At 47.0% G+C, this 23,576-nt stretch overlaps 1 protein-coding gene across 2 annotated transcripts in view; it reads left to right on the top strand.

The window, feature by feature from the left end:
- Positions 1-7,291, top strand: part of DACT3 (dishevelled binding antagonist of beta catenin 3) — a 33,192-nt gene extending 25,901 nt beyond the window's left edge. For both annotated transcript variants that reach the window (XM_061596643.1, XM_061596644.1), the window contains exons 2-4: positions 2,941-3,055; positions 3,791-3,949; positions 5,192-7,291. In XM_061596643.1, the coding sequence (XP_061452627.1) occupies positions 2,941-3,055; positions 3,791-3,949; positions 5,192-6,834 (1,917 nt within the window). In that variant the 3' untranslated portion in view covers positions 6,835-7,291. The remainder of the gene's footprint in view (positions 1-2,940; positions 3,056-3,790; positions 3,950-5,191) is intronic.
- The last annotated feature ends 16,285 nt before the right edge of the window (positions 7,292-23,576 follow it).

The following is a 23,576-nucleotide window of genomic DNA, read 5'->3' as shown; positions in this document are numbered from 1 at the left end:
CTCATGAGCAAATTATGATTTAAAGCAGGTCTGTTGCTGTTGCCCCTTAAATATTTGACAGGTGCCATCTCTGAGACCTTATCCCAGTCTGTGTCTGTGTCGGAATTGCTTTTTAAGATTTTTTTTAAGCTTTTTTAAAAAAAGATGTTTTTAAAGATGTTTTAATGTTTTTAAAGTTGTTTTAATTTATTCAGAACCACCTGAGAGAAGCGTTTCTCAGCAGCAAACAGTGGTGAAATCTTGTGTGACCCATTTCATTCTTAGGAAGAGTGGAGGCCCACGATCTCTTCCATATGTGCTAATTCATTTAAATGCATGCAGATTTAAAATTGGCCTTTTTGCTTGCCATAGCCGTCGCCTTCTTAAATCTGCCTCCAAGCTGATATGCGCCACGTTCAGACGGGGCTGCCGTAATCATGCAAATTGGATGGGCTACATTTAACGCTGTTCTTGTTTTCCCTAACTTGCATCGCAAAATGTGGACTATACTCCACCACCACAACCTGTTCTTTTCTTCCTGTTTCCTCCTTCCGTATGTCTGGTTGAACGTGACATCCCTGAACATGATGATACCCCCCAAATCATTTTCCTAATTTGCGTGGGGGAGCCCCATTGAAGTTTGTTAGCTGCCAGGCTGCTTTCCTCCACAAAGGGTGTTGTGGATTGAAAATGGAAATAGACTGCCTTCAAGTCGATCCCGACTTATGGCGACCCTATGAATAGGGTGTTCATGGTAAGCGGTATTCAGAGGGGATTTACCATTGCCTCCCTCTGAGGCTAGTCCTCCCCAGCTGGCTAGGGTCTGCTCAACTTGCCCCAGCTGGACAAGCCAGCCCCTCCCTTGTCCACAACTGTCAGCTGGGGGGCAACTGGGCTCCTTGGGACTATGCACCTTGCCCACGGCTGCACAGGTGGCAGGACACGTAACCCCTGAGGCACTCCCTGTGGGGTGATCTTTAGCTGGCCCTTGACACCCAGGAGACACGAGCGGGGATTTGAACTCACAGACTCTGGACTCCCAGCCGGGCTCTCCTCCCCACTGTGCTATTATTTCCTCACAATTCCTTGGGGAGGTTATCAACAGAAAAGCACCACAGCCTCTAACAGACACTGTTCTTGAAGCCACAAGCAGCAGTCTTGAAGAACCAAAGACGAACCCTGTAGCTGGGGGCCCATCTAATCCAGTCCTCCATTCTCAACGGTGGGCAACCAGATGTTCCAGCAGGAAGCCCATTTTTGATCCCCAGCAACTGGTATTCAGAGGCATAAAACCTCCGACAGTGGAGGTGTTAGAACATAGCCATTGTGAGCCTTATTTATTTGTTTAATCTCATTTAAAGCCATCCAGGTTGGTTTCTCCCTCTTGCATGCACACTCTCTCTCCACACACACACGTATATACATACATAGACATTCTCTCTTCCCTTTGGTTGGGTGAGAATTTTGCCCCTTTGTTTCCAGACCGGAGTTTGAGTGACGCTCCTAAATGAGTCTTTTTTGTCCCCTGAACACCCATCTGCCTAGTGGTCAAATGTCCTCCCATAGCACACTCAATTTCCTTCTCCTTCTCAGCCTATGCGTACATACACGCAACTCTCCTGGTGCCTAGGACTCATGTACAAAGGGCGCCTGTGTGTGGACTTCTGACCTCATCTGTGGGTTCCTCCCCTTGCTGCACAAGTTCAGGATAAGGGCTTTTTTATTTTTTGAGGAGGGGGTATGCACTCCAGATCCCCCTCCAAACCTGAGTTCTGGCAATGCTCTTTGTGCTCAAAGACCTGATCTTAATGAAAAGGAATAATAGTGAAGCTTGGGAGGAGGCACTTGCAGCAACACAGGAGCTCTAACGTACCAGGAGGCATATGAAGCTTCTTTACGTCCATGTAGCTCAGTATCCACTGATTGGCAGCTGCTCTTCGAGGCCTTCTGTAGAGGAGGAAAGAGGTCTCTCACATCACCTGCTACCTGACCATTTAGCCGGAGAGGCCAGGATTGAACCACAGACCTTCTGCATGCAAAGCAGGTGCTCTGCCACTGAGAGCCGTCTCTAGCGTATAGTGGTTAGGGAAGTACACTTTGCACCTCCTCAGGGGCACTTTTAGCTCTTCTTACTTCGTATGTTTGGAGCCCACCACTACATGGATAAACAGTCTGGTGAGTCCTCACAAAAATGATGGCTTTGGTATGGGAGTTTGCTCTGCCTGGCATAGAACTTTGACATGAAGCTGGAAATATGGCAAGTGAGTGTTGCAAAGAGTTGGTTGCCAGGCCCTGCCTCCAAGAGGTCTTCTATATCTTTAAAAGGCGTGCAAGGGGAAGGGAGAATTCCACTTTGTGATTTTTCCCATTACAGGGTTACAAGAACACCTGCACTTGGCTGACTTTGTCTTCTCCTGAAGATACAGGATCAGTCTCAGGCCCTGAACCTGGCAACCCTAATCACCACCCTCTGTCTTCTGATTGGACTAGCAGGGATTAGCACAGTTGCCACAAGGCACAACACTCATCAAAACATCTTGCTTGGAGACATGGGGCAGGGAGTAATTGTGCAAGTTGTGCCAAGTGGGGTGAAAGTCCTGCCATGGGTTCCTTCATATTGGGCATCTTCTCTAGGGCTATAGCATGTGCCCCACAGAGATGTACACATATTTTCCCCAAGGTGTGCTTTTCCTTCATTTGTGTGCAACAACAAGGACTGGAAGCTTGCATTAATTTTTTTTTTAAATGATGCTAGCTACTATGGATTTCTCGGCTAAGGCTATGTTCTGTGTCTTGATGCTGTGGTCTGGAGCATTAGGCAGTTGTACAGAGATCTGAATTAAAAGCTGGAGGGTTTTGGGAGCATAGCTGCAGTGGGTTGGGAACAAATGGCCCTCGGGCGAGGGTGCCATCAGAACTTACTGACTCTTTGAGCCATTTTATTCTTCTTCTGCTTTACAGGATGCCCTGCCTGGCTTGATGTGGGAGCTGGAGCAGCAGCTGGGATTGCTGCGCCTGTACCCGGAGAAGACCTGTGGCGGGGAGTCAGCTGAGATGGACAGCTGGCCCAGTTCAGGTAGGGAAAGGAGCCCCACCACCATCCCTGGTGGCTTGTTGCATCCTCCCAAATAAATCCTCTCTTCTGGGCTTCAGGCTGCAGTCTTCTTGTAGGAAAAGGGTCTGTTCTTCCCCCTCCTGCCTGACTCCAGCCTTAAAAGGCCTTGCAGGGGTCAACCCAGGGGTGGAAGGATCAGCCCATTTCAGATCTCTCAGCTTCCCATTCCTTCAGTCCAGTTCTGCAAATCTCCGCACCAATTTGCTATTATTTTTTAAAATCTTCATGAAAATTCTTCAGCATTTAGTGAGAATTTCTCCCAATAAGCACCCTTTTTGTAAATGTTTTTGACCAGCGTACACATTTTTGCAAGCACGTTCTAATACAATGCATGTTTGTACATTATTTTCAGTAATCTATTCATTTTTATGCACACATTTTTCTCTAACATGTGCATGCTTTTAAGCATTGGTTGGTTGGAGAACTGCATTGCAAAATTCAAGTCAGTGTGAATTTCTGAAGGGCGTGCTTTGGTTCTCATATTGTCTTAGAAAGTGCAAATTTGATGGAATTGGCTTTAAATGCAAACGGAATCAAATTTCTCCCCCATCCCTAGGTCAGCCAAATACCTTGACACACGTGCACTGCCGGGTGACAACGCTGTGAACAAGGTCAGATAGTCTCCCCTCGCTAGGCTGGCAAATAGAGGATGGGAACAATTTAAAAGGATAATCATAAATGCCCATTCTCCATCAGGTTTCTACGAGGGATCACAGTCAGCAGTGGCCTCTGATTCTCCTGCATCCAGGTTCGGGGACTCCTCTTCTGGCTTCCCTTCAGCCTCGGGGTCCTACTCCCGGATTGGCCGTCCAGAGTCTCGCCTGGGCTATGCCAGTGAGCGCCCCAAGTCAGTAGGTGAGTAAGGGGTGGTGGCTGGGGACAGAGAGGAGTGGAGAATGGGGGTTTCTTAGGCATAACCCTTGCTGGCTTGCTGGGCAGGGTGTGCTGTCAGGCACCGCAGGAAGGTTGTAGGGAGAAAGATAAGCTTTGATTATATGGATGCTGCACTCCCAACGTAGCTATATGGCAAGAATGCAGGAATAAAAATGGCCAACTTTGGAGAGAAAGAGGCTACCACTCTGGGTTCCAAACCCTAACAAGTCCTCCGCACTGCCATAAAGTTTCCAGGCCAGAGTGGTCCTCAGAAAATGAGGAAGGTTCCATAAGAAACAAGGGGGTAGACTCCATAGGACAGCCATTGCCAATCTGTGCCCTCCAGATGTTTTGGACTACAACTCCCACCAGCCTTAGCCAGCACAGCCGGGCTAGCTGGGGCTGATGGGAGTTGAAGTCCAAAACATTTGGAGGGCGCCAGGTTGGCAAAGGCTGCCATAGAACCTTGGGTTTGTTGGGGTGGACCACAAGGGGGAAATGATGAAAACAGTCTTGGGCATTCGAAGATGGAGTTTAGAGCTTTTGAAGGAGGAGACTGATGGGGAAATTAAGCAGAACTGGCACCAAATTAAAGAAATCTTAGTCAGTTATTCATGTTAATTTTAATTGGCTTTAAATGTGCATATATTTGCATATGAATAAAGGTTGTGAAGAAAAAAATGCTTTAGTTTTTAGCCAAGATACACGTTTGTCACGTCTTAGGTTAGGGGGAGGTATTTTCTCCTGTTTGAGAAAGGCAAGGCAGCGGAGGGGAGAAAATCCACATTATTTATTTGACTTGTATATTTATAAATATATAAATATTTATATATTTCAACAGAAATCTCCAAGCAGTTTCCATATCCCAACAAAAATCTATTTAAAAAAAGATACGGTGCAAATTCCACATACAAAACTAATGAAGCTGCTGCTAATAATAAATAATTCCACGATATAAATAGTGTTGTTAAACAATTTGTAGACAAACAGTAATTTTGAAATCTGCTGCCCAATTAATTGGAGGCATCATTTTTAATCTACTGAATATGACAGCCCTGAAAATGAGTGGCCATGCTTCACCTCAGGCCACCCTTTTTCTTTGCCACCCTTCTCTTTGATTGGAACCCAGGGGGATTGTCAGGCCAGAAATCTTTGCCACCTGCCCAGGTAGAATCTCAGCCAGTCTCTCTTTCTTCCTCCTTCCCCCCCAATCCCTCTTCAAAGGTGACATGGGCAACGACAGCAAAGAAGGGGCCAACCGGAGCACAGTGCCCCGCTCCTTCTCTGCCCCCTATTCCAGTTCCCACGACTACCCTGAAGAGCCGTTGCCTCCCTGCTATCCACCAGACCCTTTCCTGTACCCGAGCCCCCTCCACGCGGTGGCCCTGCAGAACCCCCTACTCCGGAGCCATCTCTACGAAGACCCTGCTTTCTCTTCAGCTGTGTCCCAGGCTTTGGCCTACCCCACTGACCAAGACGGGGGCCTGGACACCTACGGCAATGAGTTCCAGTTCTACTCAGAGGCGGCTTCCCACTGCCACAAGGTGGAGAGCTATATCTCACGCCTCGTCCGCCGCCGCAGCCAGCTGGTGAGGGGCAGCAAACCCCGGACCAGCCTCGGCTCAGAGCCCCCCACGAAGAGCAGCGTGGTCCGGCAGAACAGCCTGTGCAAGAGACCCCTGGAGTTGCTTCCCCCGCAGGCTGAACGCAAGCACCCACCGGCCATGGAAAGAGGCAGCAGTACCCCTTCACCCTGTGGCCACGAAGGGGGGGCTGCCATGGCCACACGCATCTGGTCCTCATGGGATGCTGCCGCTGAGAGGACACTGGCCACCAAAGCAGCAGTTGAGGACTATAGCCCACCCCATTCCAGCCTCAAGAAGCCCCCAAAGCTGCAGGCTGTGGCCCACATGAGGCCTCCCTCTGTGGATCAATATGAAGCTGCGTACCCATCATCCCCTCGGCCGGATAGGGAGGATGTGGTCTCTCGAGGGAACCCCCCGGAGCCAGTCTCCTATGAGTCTGAGGATGCGGCCTGCCTCATGGTCAAAGCCTATTATATTCCCGCTCAACAGCCAACAAGGGCTCAGCAGGCTCACCGGGCTGGCAAAAAGAAACCCCCACCCCTCACCAAGGGACGCTCCGTGGAACTGTCACCCGAGCGAGTCCCTCTGCTACCGAGGGAGCGACCGCGGGTTTCGGCACCCCCCAAGAAATGCCGCTTCACTGAAGAGGGGGGTGAGGTTGTAGGAAGGAAAGGGGCTGGAAGGAAAAGCTCCCCCCGATCTAGGAAAGCTGCCCGGTCGCAGTCTGAGAACAGCCTCCTAAATAAACCGGGGGTCAAGTATGGGACGACTGAACGGGAGGAAATGGCCAGCAAACCGGCCCGTCAACGGCGGTCTCATGGCAGTGTGGCCGGTGGCTACCGCAAGTGGCGGTCAACGGTGGAGATATGCCAAGAGGAGGCATCTACAGGAAGTGGCGGTGAGCCACACCAGAGCCAGCGGGGGGTTGGTCCGGTGGAGTACGCATATGCTGGAAGCGACTCCGAGTGCTCAGGTGAGCAGGCCCATCAAGCACCCATGTGCCGCCTAGAGGAAGGCCTGGTTTATGGAGACAGCGAGTCCAGCCTCAGCGAAGGGGACTCACCTCCCCCCTACAGCAGTGGGCCGTCCAGTGACACGGATGAGAGTAGTGGTCTGGTGTGGCCACAGCAACTCTCCCCACAACTTGTGTCGGCCTCTGGGCCTGGGAAGGCTGCTGGTGGGCAACCCAAGGTCTTTGTCAAGATCAAGGCCTCACATGCACTGAAGAAGAAGATTATGCGCTTCCGCTCTGGCTCCCTCAAGGTCATGACAACTGTGTGAGGGATGCCAGTCCTTGCCACCCCTATAGTCTCTCCACATCCCTCTTTTGACAGAAAGATCCCCTCAAACGCACCACATATTCCTTTTCAATTCCCCAACATCCAGTTTGGCTCTAACCTGGGACTGATCTGCTCCATTTTCCCCCGGGGGGGGAATTGTTGTGGAAGTAAACGCTGCCATTGACAGAGCTTGGCATGTCTGGTATCTTATTCCCTTTGCCCAGCTGCACGAAAATCGCTGAGACCATGGCTCACTCTCTCTGTGCCTGCTTCCCTCTTTCTTATCAAGTCCATTTTTAAAGGAGAGGTATTTATTATGGCTTTTGTACAGTTAACTTCTCAGGAGTCCAAGTTTTGGTACAAAACTCTGGAATCTGAACCAACACTGCCAATCTTGTATTTCTATAAAGACATTCTTCCTCTCTGTGTGTGTAAATAAAATTCAGCGTTTTGTTTTTTTGGTGGACTACGTACTTTTGATCGAAGACGAGCTTCAAAAGAGGATCGCTTTTAGGGGAGCAATGGGCCATGCACTTTCCTAAAGTGCTTGTGCTAAAGTGCTTTTCCCTAGGTTGGTAATTGGGAAGCTCACTGGTAATACCGAGGGGGCCAGGTTGGGCCCTGGGGCAGCTAAGCTGCCAATTTCCTGCTTTGTATTTCAGGGACAGGAGTCTTCCCTTCACATTTTATTTGTTAACTAACTCAAATGTTGGCCAGATCCCTGTGCAACCCAGGATGAATCAGCCTTAAAAGCTTAGGCTCTGTGGCAGAGATCCAAAAATAAAGCTGAGAAGCCAATGAAGGTTAAACGCTTAATCTCATAGATTTTCTGAGAGACCTAGAGGGAGTACCTAACGTGCTCTGGGTTTCATCTGTTGAATCAGATGATCCGTTTTATTTGGAGAGCTGCAGGCTGTTTGAAAGAGGGATTGCCGTCTGTGACGTGCATGTGCATCCTACTTCTGCCTTAGGCCAAAGAAGGTTGCCTTGGTTTCAAAACCTGCAGAATCTGTTTAACTGAAGTGAGACAAATGAAGTGTGTGTGTGCACGTGTGTGTGAGACAGTGTCCTAGGCTGTGTACACACCATACATTTGAAGCTCATTTCCACCACCATCCCAAAGAATCCTGGGAACTGTTGTTTGTTCCTCACAGAGGTACATCTGCCAGCCCCCTTAGCCAACTACAGTTCCCACAATTCTTTGGGATAAGCCATTGTAAAAAAGACTTGTAAAGAGAAAAAGAGAGCCTTTGAGTGTAGGCCTCAAGCATGCTTAGAAGTACTATCCCCAGGGCACTCTTCACTTGCTCAGAGGAAACTCTTATTGGTTGCAGAACTAGGCCACACCTCAGACTTTCTTTTTTCTAAAGCTACTGAGAATATCTTGTTTTTGTCCTTATGGTATGTAAATAAGCTGAAGCACTGGCAATTCTGGATTGTTCCTTTAAAAAACCAACAGCAAAACGTTGGATCCAGCAGCGAGTCCATTTTAGTTCTTTCACTATTGGACAGATGTGGAATTGAATTCTGCTTTGTGCCCTGCTATCTGAGGTCCATCTTTCTCTCCCCCTCCCTCGTATATACTGTTTTGCTCTGAGCTCCAGCTCCTTATGAAAGCCAGATGCTTGCTGTGCAGCCAGGAAGGCAGCAGCGCTTTCCAAATTCCTTCCCCAGGAACGCACGGCACTTCTCCCATCCCCCACCTGCCCCAATATAGGGAAAGCAGGAACGGGAGGCCTCTTTTCCACCATCCCCTCCTCCTCCCTCCAAGCAATCCTGGCTCAGCTAAATTATTACAACGGCTTTTGCAAGGCGAACACTTTCCTTCCTGATGAACCGGCGCACTCGGGAGCCAAAGGAATGAGCCTGTGGCCTCCTTGGCTGGACTCCACCAGGTCTGGCATGCCCCTTCCTCCCCAAAATGAGACTTTATGGGTCTTTGAATCTGGATCCCAAAAATGGGCCATCTTGTGTTTTGAAACTGGCTCTGAGGATGCCTTGATCCCTGTGGGTGGGGAACCTTTTTTTTTTTTTTTAGCAAGAGGATCGCATTCCCTTATGGACACACACACACAATTTCAGCTGCTCCCTGATCTCCAAAATGATGTCTGAGAGATAGAAGCAGACAACAGTGGTCCTGAACCACTAGATCTGAACCCTTTTCCCCTTTCCAGCCTTCTGTAAAATAAACATTCCTCTGCCCCATGCCCCTGTCTGCTGAGCATTTTTTGCACTCCTGCTAAGCCAGTGTCTTCTAAATTTGAGCTAGGCCTGGTGTTGCACACGCACACCCATCGCCTTATCCCCTTCTGCCTCACGTACACGGGACAGCATGCAGAAGGCATCTCTGCAAGGAACCCACGTCACGCACAGTGAAATGAAGAGAGGATGGCGCTTTTGACATTACCTTTGTTGTGTGTGTGTGTGTGTGCAATAGGAACCTGCCTTAACAGTGAGCCAAACCATTAGTCAATCTAGCTCAGTATTCTCTGCACTGACCAGCAGAGGTTTCAGGGTTTCAGGCCTGCCTGGAGGTGGCCCAGGGATGAACAGGAAAACGTTTGCAAATGTGTTATCACCGAGCTATGACTCTTCCCCTCTCTCTTGAATACCAGTTTAACCCAAATCAGTACTTTCCAAACCCTTGATTTGTTTAAGCATACCTCATGAGAAGACATGATTCACTAGAAAAGACAATAATGCTGGGAAAAACAGAAGGGAGTAGAAAAAGAGGAAGACCAAACAAGAGATGGATTGATTCCACAAAGGAAGCCACAGACCTAAACTTACAAGATCTGTACAGGGTGGTTCATGACAGATGCTATTGGAGGTCGCTGATTCATAGGGTCGCCATAAGTCGTAATTGACTTGAAGGCACATAACAACAACAACAAAGTGCTCATGGATTTTAATTGGAAGCATGATTGACTTACACTCTTGCATATTGTCTTTTATATACACATGTACATTGTTTCCAGATGACCTACTGATTACCTGGAGAATCTATAGCCTAATGATAGATTGTATGGGGGGCACTTCCAGCCTGCAGGCCAAATTTGGCCCGCCAGGCCCTTTTGGGGAAGCCACACCTACCTGACCTGTGGGGCGGGGCTTCAAAGCAACAATCAGGGCCTTGAAATGGGCTCTCAGTAGTTCCTTTGTGAGTTACCAACTGCATGTCACCTGATGGGCAGTAGGAGCACACCTTGCTCGAGGAGGGGGGCAGCAGTTTCCATTCTGACAACTTCTCCCTCCCAGCGCTGCTCTTTCCACCCTTCCGTTTCCGAGATGGAAAGGAACAGCACGAAGCAGCTTGCAAAGCACAGGGCTGGAAGACCTAGCAAGGAACATGGTAGGTTGGCCCATGGGGCAGCTAGAGCCCCAAAGGTTCCCCACCCCTGATCTTTACGTTTCCTCATTCCATCTCTGGCATCTCTGGTTTAAAAAGAGCAGGTAACAATTGATGGAGAGGAGTTTTCTTGGCTTAAGATCCTGGGGAGCTGCTATAATACTGGGCCAGATGATGCCAATGGTCTGGCTTGGTATAAAGCACCTTCCTGTTTGAAAGAAAGCCTGCAGCGTCATTGTAGTGTCTCTGCACTGGGGGAGGGGGTGTCGAATAATCCAGCTGCACCCAATAGAAAGATACAGCAGAACCATGTGCCCCCAGTGAAGGTCAACTGGAAGGAGTTGAGGGCAGATCAGAACATCCTACAGGAACACAACAGGGAGCCTCCTCCTCCTCTGGGTGAGTACTTTGGGTTCCTGAGAGCCATAACCATCTTGATTTACTTCTTTCGCCTGACGCGTGGTTAGGGAATTGCGTAAATTGAGTTGGAGGAGGGGGTAGGCTTCTTTTATGAAGCGTGTGTCTAATTTGTACCATCTGAATATCTCGCCAGGTTGTTGCAATGGAAACCTGAGCGTAGGGGAGGTGAGGGGGAGAGCCTTTTGGAGTCCCTTTTGGTCTGGGTTGTGGCTGACTTTTTTTAAAAAACAAGGGCATGTGGACAGCCTCTCCTAATGTGTTCCAGATGGGAGACAGTACCCCCCTCTTTTTTCTTTTACTCTGTGGCTGGATTTTGGCCCTCCCTGGTCATCAGTTGCTGAGTATTATGAGGATTTGGGGGGATGGGAGGTTGAGGAAGACATGCATGAATCACAACCACTGTTGCCCCCCACCACTCAACCTTCAGGGATAGTCCTGTCTAACAAGCTCCCCCAAGAGGCCCAGGCCACTTCCAGCTTTAGAGGCCACTAGCCATAGTATGAGTTGTAGTGGTTTGTTTACATCATTAGCTAATCGGAGAGGACCCATTCCCCACAGTCTAATCTTGTGCTATCAGAACAGATACATTTTTATTAATATTTATGAACATTTAAAGCATTCTAATATGACAAAATGTATATTGGTTAAAAGAAATCAGGTCTTTTACCATGTCTTTTCTCTTCATTTTTTTTAAACTATCCAGCTGAGAGAGTATGTGATATCTTGGTCTGTTGCGCATAAAAACAGTTCCAAAACATATCAAATGCCAAATAATTGACAAGTGTCTGAATGTGAGGCCCCCTTTGAGCTTGAAGCCCATGCTGAGTGGCCCTTCTGACCACCTACTCCCACCCCACAAGAGGGTGGTTCATGACAGATGCTCTTGGAGGTCACTGATTCATAGGGTCGCCATAGGTTGTAGTCACCTTGGAGGCACATAACAACAAAAATACTGTGCTCCTATTTATTTATATTTAATATCTATAAAAGTGTTTATATACCACCCTCTTGCCATCAGGGTGGTGTTTAACAACATAAAAACGTTTCAAAGCAATAGAAAACAAGCATTAAATTGACTGGCTTCTCAAGAGACATTTTAAACAGCTGCATAGGCCTGTCAGCACAAAAAAAGTCTTCTAGAGTTGCTTGAAAGTCAAAAGTGAGGATGGCTGCCAAATCTTTGCTGGAAAAGGGTTCCACAGCATGGGGCCACTCTTGCCTTCTACAATCTTCAGGTGAGGCTGTTACCCATCACTACACCTGCAGGCACAAAGAACGTTGCTTCCACTTTTGAATTTCTGCCTGGCTCCCAACTGCTAAAGGCACAGGAGCTCTGCTGAGGAGAATAAGGTGGCACCTCTATTCCTGTGCTGATGGATGCAGGCTTACAGTTGTGGTTCCATTTCCTTGTGACTGGAAATGTAGAGTTTGGAGATAGCAGACTGAGACTGGTCTGGTTCATTCAACCGCCTGGGTTCCGCCCAGACCATATCCAACGCATGAGGCGAAGGGGGGCATAGAGGGGCATCTTACGGTGTTTTTAGTCAACTTAGAGGGAGAGAGCACTCTGGGCTCAGAATGTACCTTTTTGCCATTTCACCATTTCCATCTGGGCTCGTTTTGGCATGCAAGGCTGGACAGTACATGACTGCAGGAAAGAAGCAAGGGTTGAGGCTGGAGAGGAAATGTCAGCAGCTTTCATTTGTAAAAAAGGTGCTGGGGCTCAAACCAGCATGTCATACCTGTTCCTTTATCCTTAAATGTGTGGAAGCAGACTGCAATTACTTAATTGGAAAGGAAAGGAACTCTGTAGATGCACAGATGCAGTCTATTATAAATTCATACGGTTGTGTTCAACTAAGTCCTATTCAGAGTAGATCCATTGAAAATAATGGACCTCAGTTAGTCATGCCTATTAACTTCAACGAGTTTACTCTGAGTAGAACTAGCACAGAATATATTCCAGGACAGAAGATGGGGAGGGATGCCCCCTTTTTCTTCCAGGCAATGTGCCCCTGCTTCACCCCTAGTTAACCACAGTCGTTTATTTGAAGAACTGGGAAATCTATCCACAGTCTGGTCAGAGCACATGCTTGTCACCTAGAAGGCCCCAGGTTTAATAGCTGCCGTTGCCAGTTAATTAAAAGTATCTTGGACCACAGCATTGGGAAATTACCCACCCTTGCACCCCTGAGACTTTGGGGAGCCATTTCCTCACTTCCAAAGCAGGCTGCTTAGCCAGAGAAGGCTTGTACTGCAACTCTCTTTGGGGCCCAGCTGCAACTTTACCCATATGGCAAGTGGGTGTGGCTTGGCCCAAATGGCCTGGTTAGGCCCAGGGGCCTGGGGTTCCCCACATCTGCCTCTTCAGTTCAACCCCCAGCAACTTGAAAAAAACACTCCTCAGGAAGTAGCCAAAGGATAGGAGTGAGCTTCAAAAACAGCACCGGGCATGGGACTAAAGGTAGCCTAAATTAGCCCTCTCCGAAGGCCAAGCAGCTTAACAAATAAATGAAACTGCCCTTCTAAAGGGAAGGGAGCCGATCTTGCAGGCCAGTGCAACCTGTGATCATATTGTGTAGCCTAACAGGTGCTGGATACACCATCTCTTCTTCAGGCAGGCAGCAAAAGCAGGAGGTTTGCTGAGGCCTCTGCTGTCGGTGGCCTACGGGTTATGGTTGCCTGGGCAGGCCGTGAGCTGGGGAGGCCTCCTGCTGCAGAAAGTTCCAGAACGTACGAGAGAAATCTTCCCCTGCCCGTTGTGCACGCAGACACACAGTGGGGGAGATGGGTGGAACCCAGCAAGGGTTAAGGTGCTCATCTTCTTCATCCACTTCATGGAGGATGCGGGTGCTTGCCGAAGAGTTGCCATGGCAACGGCACCAGCCAGTCCCAACACCGGAAGTGTGTGAGAGGAGACCAGCGTCTCGAATCGCCAGAGTCGGTTAATTATGAGCTGAGCAACGGAGATTGTGGGAGAGATGAGGTGAAGTGGGGGCAGCAAACTGGCAACATTTCAATCCTGGATGCAGGTCTCATCTCCGCCTTGCAGTGGCCGAGTTTATGCTCCATCATCCTCGCCCTCTGTCAGTCTTTAATGTCAGGGTAACTGAACAGAATTACCGACTAGGGTGGTTTTAAGGAAGGCTGAGGTAATGTATGGTCGCATTCACACTGTACATTTATTTCACTCTTATTCCACTTTAAACCGTCATGGCTTCCCCGAAAGAATTGTGCAGTTTGTGAAGGTTGCTAGGAGTTGTTAGGAAAGCCATATTCTCTGGGAAGAAGGACTGACTGTTAAACCACTTGGGGAACTGTAGCTCTGTGAGAACAAGGATTTCCTAATAACTCTCAGCACCCTTCGCAAACTACACTTCCCAGGATTCTTTGGGGGAAACCACGATTGTTTAAAGTGGAATAAGAGTGGAATAAATGTACAGTGTGAATGTGGCCAAAGGGAAGCTCTTTGAGCATTAAAGCATGATATAAATGGGAGGTATTTCTTGAGAAATTTTCTGTATGGGCAGCCAAACTGAGCAGGGATTTGGGGCATCTTTATGTGGACCCTCCGTGGCGCAGGGTGGTAAGCAGCGGTAATGCAGCCGACGCTCTGAGGTCCACTCAGCCTTCCATCCATCCGTGGTTGGTAAAATGAGTACCTGGCATATGCTGGGGGGTAAAGAAAGGCCGGGGAAGGAACTGGCAATCCCACCCTATATATACGGTCTGCCTAGTAAACGTTGCAAGACATCACCCTAAGAGTCGGAAATGACTCACACTATAAGTGCGGGGACACCTTCACCTTTACCTTTTATGTGGAAAAGGATGTTGTGTTTAAGGCTTTTAGTTTAGCAAAAAGATGATGGTGAAGAGGAGGGATGTGAGAGACGCTTTTTTTTTTTCTTAAAGCATGGTGTAGAGAAATGGGAGAGAGCGGATAGAGGATGGTGGATTTTGGGGGGGGGGTTGGTCCCCTTATAACACTAGAGCTGGAGGCCATTCAATGAAGTCATTCATTCATCTATTCATTCATCCATCATTTTATTTGTATGTCGCCTTTCCCCCCAAAATTGTACTCAAAGCAGCTTGCAACGTGAACAGAAATACACCTCAAAAACAACAATTGCAAAAACAATTTCCTAATAACAAAAAATAATAAAACAGTAACATCACAGCAAATATAACAGCAGAGAAAAGCAACATCTCAATATCATGAACATAGCAACATTACATCTCTTGGCAGACGACGTTCCACTTTCTGGCCAATGGGCAATAGATTCATGACAGACCAAGGGAAAGACTTCTTCACTGCATAGTCCGCCTATGGAATTACTTGCCACAGGATGCAGTGATGGCCACCAACTTAGAATGGCCCTGGGAATTCACAGAGGAGGTGAGATCAATCAATATGCTATTAGTTTGAGGAGGGCCGTGGCTGCTTTGCATGAAGAAGGTCCCAGCTTCAATCCCCGGCATCTCCAGATAGGGCTGAGAATGTCCCCTGCTTGAAGCCCTGGAGAGCTGCTGTCAGTCACTGTTGATCAGGGTTTTCCAAGCTGTGCTCCGTAAGCTTTATTCACGTGGTTGCTGCCTCTCTGTGAATTTGAGAATGAAGATGGGAGAAGCACACCCATTGCATTTAATATATTATTCATGGTATTTTATTACTTCTTTTACTTCTTATAATGAATGTTGTTGTATTAAAACTTGAATTCTATGTAATACAATAAAACACAATATGTAAGAAATAACAGAAGCATGAAAAATACAATGAAATATCATATAAATGTAGCACAGCCCATTACAATTACTGCAACAGGCAGTAAAATCAATCGGTGACCTGCCAAGACCATCAGCAATTTCATGTGTCCTGGGGGGAAAACAGTTTGGGAACTGCTGATGTAGATGATATTAAGCTAGATGGACCAATGGTCTAACTCTGCATAAGACAGTTTCCTATGTTTCAGTGACAGCTATATGGTCCTCCATGGTCAGAGGATACCGGTTGCTGGAAGCCAACAGCAGAGTAAGGTCTGCAGAGTGCCTCTCCCTTCAGTGAAATAAGAAAATGTAATGGCCCATGGTCAAAGTCATTCCAACTAGTGGTGGCTGGTGGCACCATGTCAGTGGGGCAGTGGAATCTGCTCCGGGTTTTAATTTGAACTTTCAAGAAGCTGTCCAAGATGCTTCAGCCACTATATGGAGAATATTTTTTTCTTTCCTAGAGGAATAGAGGCTTTAAAAAAAAGGTCAACCACTGAGGTAAGGATGGGTAGATCTGTCAATTTCAGTTCTCTCAGTGTCACATTTTTCCTGTCTTCAGTTCACATTTCTGCAGCAATATTTTAAAAATCCTCATCAATTTTTTCCAGCATTTTAGTGTGAATTTCTCCTAAGAAAATACATACCTATTATACACATTTTTGCAAAGCAATTCCTCTGACATGATACATTTTTGTATGTTAATATATGCATTTTCTGCCTACTTTCCCCTCATATGTGCATTTTTACACATTACTTGACTAGAGAACTGCATTGCAAATTTTGCAGAAGTGCACATTTTAAAGGATGCTGGTGTTTCAGTTCACGTATTGTTTCAGAAATTGCAAATCTAGTAGGTTTGCGTTTAAAAGCAAACTTAGTCAGATTTCTCCCTCATCCCTGCTATAAGTACCTGCAGAGTGCCCCTGAAGCTTCTACTTAAAAAACAAAACAAAACTCAGTTTTCACACAGAAAAGCAGTGAAATAAAAAGCAACAACATTGTCCCCATACATCTGTTTCTAGCTTTACATCCTCCACTGGCAAACACTGAGGGTAAAATTGTGGCTAGTATAACTCAGATGTGCATCTGAGCATGTGCAGAGCTGCTTGGGCCCCTTCCATACTTTCTTTTTTTCACTCCCCTTGCTGTGGTGCTACTTAAAGGCCTCTTGCCTGGCTCCTGCTGGTGGGGCCTGGCAATCCCTGGAGTTTTACTTTGACTTTTTTCTCCCTCAGCTCCCTCTTTAAAGGGCCAGTGATTTAACTTTCTCTCTGTCTGCCTTCCTTCTCTCTACCTCCCTCCCTCCCTGGTGCTTTTCTTGCCTTCCTCTGCTTGCAATCCCTCCTTCAGATTGCATTGAACTATGTGTGCCCACATGCCATCAGCCAACCCTCTCCTGGTGTCTGGAATTATTCTGATCTGTTCCAGACATTTGCCTGAGATTTTTCTGGGGTTAATTTTAGCCCCATGGCATCCTTATCACAGCTGCCACATAAGGGCTGGGAAACTGGAGTCAGGAGGTGACCACCTCACAAGTGTGTGCGTGCATGCGCGCGCAGACACACAAACATGACATCAGGTCGAAGGAACTAGAATTCCATCTGGATTCGATCAAATGCCACATCGCACAACAAAGTTCCTCTGACAAAGGAGCAAAGCTCTATGCTATGTACTAGATCCTCTGAAATATGTAAGTCCCTCCTCCCAAATGGAGTCACTTCTGTCAGGGGTAGAGGAGTAATTCACTCGCCCTCCATCCCTTCTTCAAAAATTGGGAAGCCTTGGGAGGGGGGCAGAGTGCCAAAGACTTTTGCACCTTCAGAAGAAAACCCTCCAGTCTTGCTTAAGCACCATCCAGGCCCCATTGAACACAGTGGGACTTATGTTTTTATTTATTTATTTATTTATTAAATTTATTAGTTGCCCATCTGGCTGGCTGTCTAGCCACTCTGGGCGACGTACAAAATAAAAACATACAAATACATTAAAACATTAAAAATCTCAACAACAATAATAAAACCTAACCCACCCCAAAAGCCTGCCTGAAGAGCCAGGTCTTCAAGGCCCGGCAGAAGCTCATCATAGAGGGGGCATGGTGGAGATCATTTGGGAGGGAGTTCCACAAAATGGGGGCCACAACTGAAAAAGCCGTCTCCCTAGTTCTCACCAGTCTAGCTGTTTTAACTGGTGGGTTAGAGAGAAGGCCATTTGAGGCTCATCTTACTGAGCGGCGTCCCTGATGATGTTGGAGGTGCTCCTTCAGATAGACTGGGCCAAAACTGTATAGGGTTTTAAAGGTCAGAACCAACACCTTGAACTGGGCCCAGAAAACAACCTGTAATCAGTGCAACTCCTTCAGCACTGGAGGGAGGTGATCTTGCCGGCGGCTGCCTTTAATCAGGTGAGCTGCCGCATTCTGTACCAGTCGCAGCTTCCGGACCATTTTCAAGGGTAACCTCACGTAGAACACATTACAGTAGTCTAGGCGAGAGGAGACCACGGCATGTACCACAGATGGGAGCAGATGGTTGGGAAGGTAGGGGCGCAACCTTCGTATCAGATGGAGTTGATACAATGCCACCCGGCTCACAGCCGAGACCTGAGCCTCCATGGACAGCTGGGAGTCAAGAATGACCCCCAGGCTGTGGACCTGGTCTTCCAGGGGCAGTTGTACCCCACTGAGCACCAGGTCAACATCCCCCAACCTTCCCTTGTCTCCCACAAACAGTACCTCGGTTTTGTCAGGGTTCAGCTTCAGCTTATTCCTTCCCATCCAGTCACTCACCGACTCCAGGCACTTGTTCTGACTAAATGTGCACAAGATTGCACTGAAAAGCTACTTACTAACCAAAGTCCCACCTTGCACTGTCTATAGCCAGTGCTCTCATGTTATGACTGACAGGTCTAACCTGGCCATTACAATTGGTAACTGCCCACTGAACATTTACAGAGTGCACTGTGTTTCTCCTTGAGATGCCTTCCAGCTCAATAATCCTGTATTCCACTTTTTCTCTTGAACGATTCCTTTTAAAAATCCAAGTTTTGAGCTGCTAGTAGTGGATGTCAATAAAAGCCCCATCGTTGGTGCCAGTTTCTTCCATTGCTTAGTTAAATTCAAGGCTGTGGGAGGTTTTGTGCCGACACTTCCTCTGCATGTACAGGGAGTCATGAGGCTACAATCATCTGTATGCTTGTGAGCCCTGTGAGACTTTATTTCCAACAGTTAAACGTAGATAGATCAGGCTGCTAAATAAGTACAGTTTCATACCCGAGTGTGCTTTTTTTTAAAATTAGCTGCTCTGAGTATTGGAAGCAAACCAGGATATGAACTTTACAATAATTGTTACAATCATAGATTTTGTAGTCTTAGGACTCTATGAACCCTTCATTGTTCTTGCACATTTAATATATATATTATTTATTTAGGGAAAGTATGTAACATTTTTGGCAAAAATCCCTAAAGGTTTACAGAAATTATAAACTCACAATATAGAAAATACTATAAAATAATAAAAATCAGAATTCAACAAATATAATGCAAAATTCCATCATTTTGAAACAATGAGTCAGCAACTGGACAGGATAACAACTCTCAATAATAATAATAATAATAATAATAATAATAATTTAATTTGTGGGTCGCCTATCTGGCCAATGGCCACTCTAGGCGACGTACAATTTAACAACAATACATTACATCATAATAAGATACATCATAAAATACAATATAACAATAAAACAATAAAACAGTTCCAGTACAGAGTAGTAGGCTATTGGTCGTAAAAATTTAACCCTCCCCGTAAGTCCCAAAGGCCTGTCTGAAGAGCCAGGTCTTCAAAGCTTGGCGGAATACATTCAGGGAAGGGGCATGTCGAAGGTCATACGGGAGGGAGTTCCAGAGAGTGGGGGCCGCCACTGAAAATGCCCTCTCTCTTGTCCCCGCCAACCTAGCTGTTTTAGTTGGCGGGATTGAGAGAAGGTCCTGTGTGGCTGATCTTGTTGGGCGGCATGGTTGGTGGCGCTGGAGGTGCTCCATCAGATAAACATCAAGCATCTAGAAATAACTCGTTCTGTAGGATGCAGCCGATTTTGCAGGGACTGGTGATCATACAGGAAATAATTTTGCATGGAACAGTTAAAACATGACAAGAAATACCAATGGTTTGGCAAAAGAAAGGTACTGCAGAAAGGCAGAGTGCATAGCAATATCTCTCTTGCTTATATCCTGCCTTTCTTCTAAGGAGTTTAAAGCAGCATGGATTGGGCTTATGTCATTTTATCTTCATAACAATCCTGTGAGGTAAATTAGGCTGAGGAAGAAAAGGCCTGACTACCCCAAGGGTTACAGCAAGTTTTCACACTTGAAGCAAGGATTTGAACCCAGGTCTCACTAGTCATAAGCTGTGAGCACACTAGTCACCTACAGGAAAGTATTCCCATTGGCCACATCTGGAGGAGCAACAGGTTGATCTGCCAATCAGTTGTGGAATCTATTTGAAGCTGAATTTTCTTTAAAAAACGTACTCAAGCTGAGTCCAACCTGGTTTTACAGCAAAAGGGGCGGGGTTTGACTAGCATTGTGTGCTCCATTTTCAGAAGAGAGAGGTGGAGATGCACTGGAACTGGCAGAAGAGGGAGTGTGTCTCTACCCGTAATGCCAACACACTGTTCATGATGCCATACTGGCTCTTCCAAAATACAGCAATTGTGGACTTATTAGTGAAAAACATGAACATGTGATGGACGTTTTGGAAGTACAGCAGATTTCAATAAGCCCAGCTACTCCCCCCACCGCCCACCCTGATTGGGACTGCTCAGAACCTACACCAGCCTTGGCCAACGCAGTGCCCTCCAGTTGTTTTGGACTACAACTCCCATCTGCTCCAGCCAGCACAACCATGGGAGTTGCAGTCCCAAATGTGTGGAGGGCACCAATTGGTGCAGATTGACCTACACTTGGTGTCCTAAAACCTTCAAGAGTGTAGATTTTCTCTTTGCATAGTTCCCAGGGGCAATGTTCATGCTGTTATTCTCTTGCCTTATTCTGCCCCAGTGTGGATGTAGCTGGCATTGCATTCAGGGATACCAAATAAAATCCAGAGATTTATTATTTTGTTATTAATTTATCTAGCTCTTCTAGTTGCGCTTTATAAACATTTTAGTAATCCTTCCCAATATTTGTGTTGTTCGCTTGCAGCAACCATGGGTGGCAGGCCATGAAGTATTCCTTTTTTCAGATGAGAAACTGAGGCAGAAAGACAGGGACTTGTCCAAGGTTGCTCTCGTACCCCTGGGCAGAGATGGGAAGTGAATCCTGGTATTTTGTCTTCTAGACCAGAAATGTCCAATTTCAGTATTAGGAGCACAGGAAGCTGCCTTATGGCGAGTCAAGACACTGGTCAATCTAGCTCAGTACTGTCTACACTAACTGGCAGCAGCTCTTCAGGATTTCAGGCAGGGAGTTTCTCCCAGCGCTACCTGGAGATGCCATTGGGGATTGAACCTGGGACCTTCTGCAGGCACAACAGATGCTCAACCACTGACCTATGGCCCTCCCCTAAAGTATTCTCGGTTACCATTCTAATTTCGAGACAGTGATCCGGAAACCAGCAGTAGTTTTCTGCTGTGCACAATTACTTCTTAATGAGTGGTAAATGGTACCATTTTCCTTGCATATTACATTTGTATTCCACCCTTGTTCCTTGGGACTAAAAAATGAAGGCTATAAATTAGGTTTCCAAGCAGCTAGTCCCCTATGCAGATATTGGCCAGGCCCAGAACAGCTCAGGTTCTGCCAGGTTGTGCCTTTAGCCCATGCTTTGGGTTTCTTGGTTATGATGTATGCATATTCAAGCACAGCATTACACATTAATACGTCTGATGGCATATTGCATACATGCTTCACACAAAACTGGCAAGGCTGTATAATAAAGTCTATAAGATGGGGGGTTCTACAAGAAGCAGCGTATAAATCTTAAAGGGAAATAGACTTTTGGATAGCTTTTTCTTTTCATAGAACCATAGAATGTTCATAGAAGCATAGGCAGGAGTCTCAGAAGCCATCTAGCCCAACCCTCTGCTCAATGCAGGGTCTGCAGTGTAGGATGCAAGTACACCACCCCTGAAAGATGGCCATCCAGCTTCTGCAATGAAGACCTCACCACCTCTTGAGACAGTCAGTTCAACTGGTGAACAGAGGTTAGCCAAAATCTGCTTCCCTGCCATTTCTATCTAGAGGTTTGAACAACCTTTTGCCTTGGTTAGCTGGGACTTCCTGGAGCTGTATAAAATTGCCTGGCCCAGACCTGGACAGGCCCATTTTTACAATGGAGGTTAGTCCATTATGGCAAATGAGTCAGTAGCTCATCCACCTCAGTCTGCCTCAGCCTCTGCCCCCACCTGGCACTGGCCTGCCTGCCTGCTTTCTTACTTACAATCAGGTCAGAAGACATTGCCTGTCAACTTCCTCCTTGCCTCAGAGAGCAAAATATTTGGGCTGGCCCTATCAAGGGGAGGTAGGCATTGCCATCTACTATGTCTTGCCACAAAGTGTACATATTAAGCACTGTGGCCCACAGTGCAAAGGCCAGAACTTTCTCTGGTCTCGGATATGGTCCTGGTCAGAAAGCTATTAAATTCCAGCCAAAGTGGCAGGCTCTCTGCTGGAAGGCAGCTTTTGATGATTTTCATGTACTAAAATTCAATGTCCATTAAGTGCCACACTTGTGAAATCAGCCAGTGGCGACTGTGAACAAGACAAAGTTTGGGGCCTGGGACCATAGCGTGGGGAATTCTGAAGTGCTGGGAAAAGCCTGAAGAACTTGGGGCCTCTGGGCAGTGGCAGCTGGTGGCTGCATATCAGTGAGGCAGTGGGATCTGCTCTGGGATCCAGCACCTTGGACAGCTCCTTGAAGTGTCAGACTAAAACCTGGAGTGGATTGCACTGCCCCATTGACATGGCGCCACCAGCCGCTACTGCCTCTGGGGTTTGGTTTGCAGCTCTGTGTACACCATTGGGTCTTTCTCAATGTGTGAACGGACTGCACTGAAAAGCAGCACTGCCTTCTGAGGGGCATGTGAGGAGGCGTGAAAGTTCTCTCTGTAGTGTTGCATTTGTGAATAGCCCATTCAAATATAGGAAGCTGTCTTATACCAAGTCAGACCAATGGCCTGTCTAGCTCAGTACCGTCCACACGGCCTGCCAGTGGCTCTCCAGGATTTCAGACGGGGTTTCCCCTAACCCTACCTGGAGATGCCAGGTGAAGTGTGAGATCACCCGGTGGGGACTGTGTAAAAGACATGAGGCTTGGGGCCATAGCGTGCTGATCCACTTCCTCCTTGCCTCAGAGAGCAAAATATTTGGGGCTGGCCCTATCAAAGGGGAGGTAGGAATTGCCATCTGGTGCATGTTATGCAGTGTAGCCTATGAGACTTTTTGCATGCAAGGCAGATGCTCTGCACTGAGCTAAGCCTCTTCCCCAAGGCATATGTGCAAGTCACCCCTTGAAGCTGTAGCTATCAAGGGATTAAAAATACACCTGTGTCCAGCAGTCTAGAGCAGCCTTCCCTAACCTGGTGCCTTCCAGATGTTTTGGACTATTAACTTCCATCAGCCCCAGCTGGCATGGCCAATGGTCAGGAATGATGGGAGTTGTAGTCCAACATCTCGAGGGAACCAGGTTGAGGAAGGCCAACCTGGAGACCTCCAAATGTTTTGGACTATAGTTTCCATCAGCCTAGCAACAACTGAAGGGCACCAGGTTGGCAGAGGCTGAGTTACTTTGTGCCTTGAGAGGCATTCTGGGAAAATGAGGGCCATCCAGTCTGTAGAGACTAGGGATGGGTGAATCTGTTAATGACTATTTTTTGGTTTCTCATTTTCCTAATATTAAGTTTGGTTCGCCACATTTCCACATCAGTTTGCGCATTTTTTTGAAATGCCCTCATCAGCACTTCCGTGCGAATTTCTTCTAACATGCCCATTTTTGCATGCTGTTTTGCCTAATGTACACATTTTGTGAAGCAATTGTCTCTAACATAATTATGCTTGCATGTTTTCTTCACTAATATATGCATTTTTGTACACATTACTTGGCTGGGGAGCTGCATTGCAAAAGTCAGAGAAGTGCAAATTCCAAAGGAGGGCTGCATTTTTGTTTGTGTATTGTTTCTGAAAATGCAAATTAGTTAAATTTGCATTTAAAGGT

This window comes from Rhineura floridana, chromosome 15 (assembly GCF_030035675.1).
Source record: "Rhineura floridana isolate rRhiFlo1 chromosome 15, rRhiFlo1.hap2, whole genome shotgun sequence".
NCBI classification, from domain to species: Eukaryota; Metazoa; Chordata; class Lepidosauria; order Squamata; family Rhineuridae; genus Rhineura; species Rhineura floridana.
The sequence above is the reverse complement of the archived record's forward strand: the minus strand, read 5'-3'. Positions and strand labels throughout refer to the sequence as shown.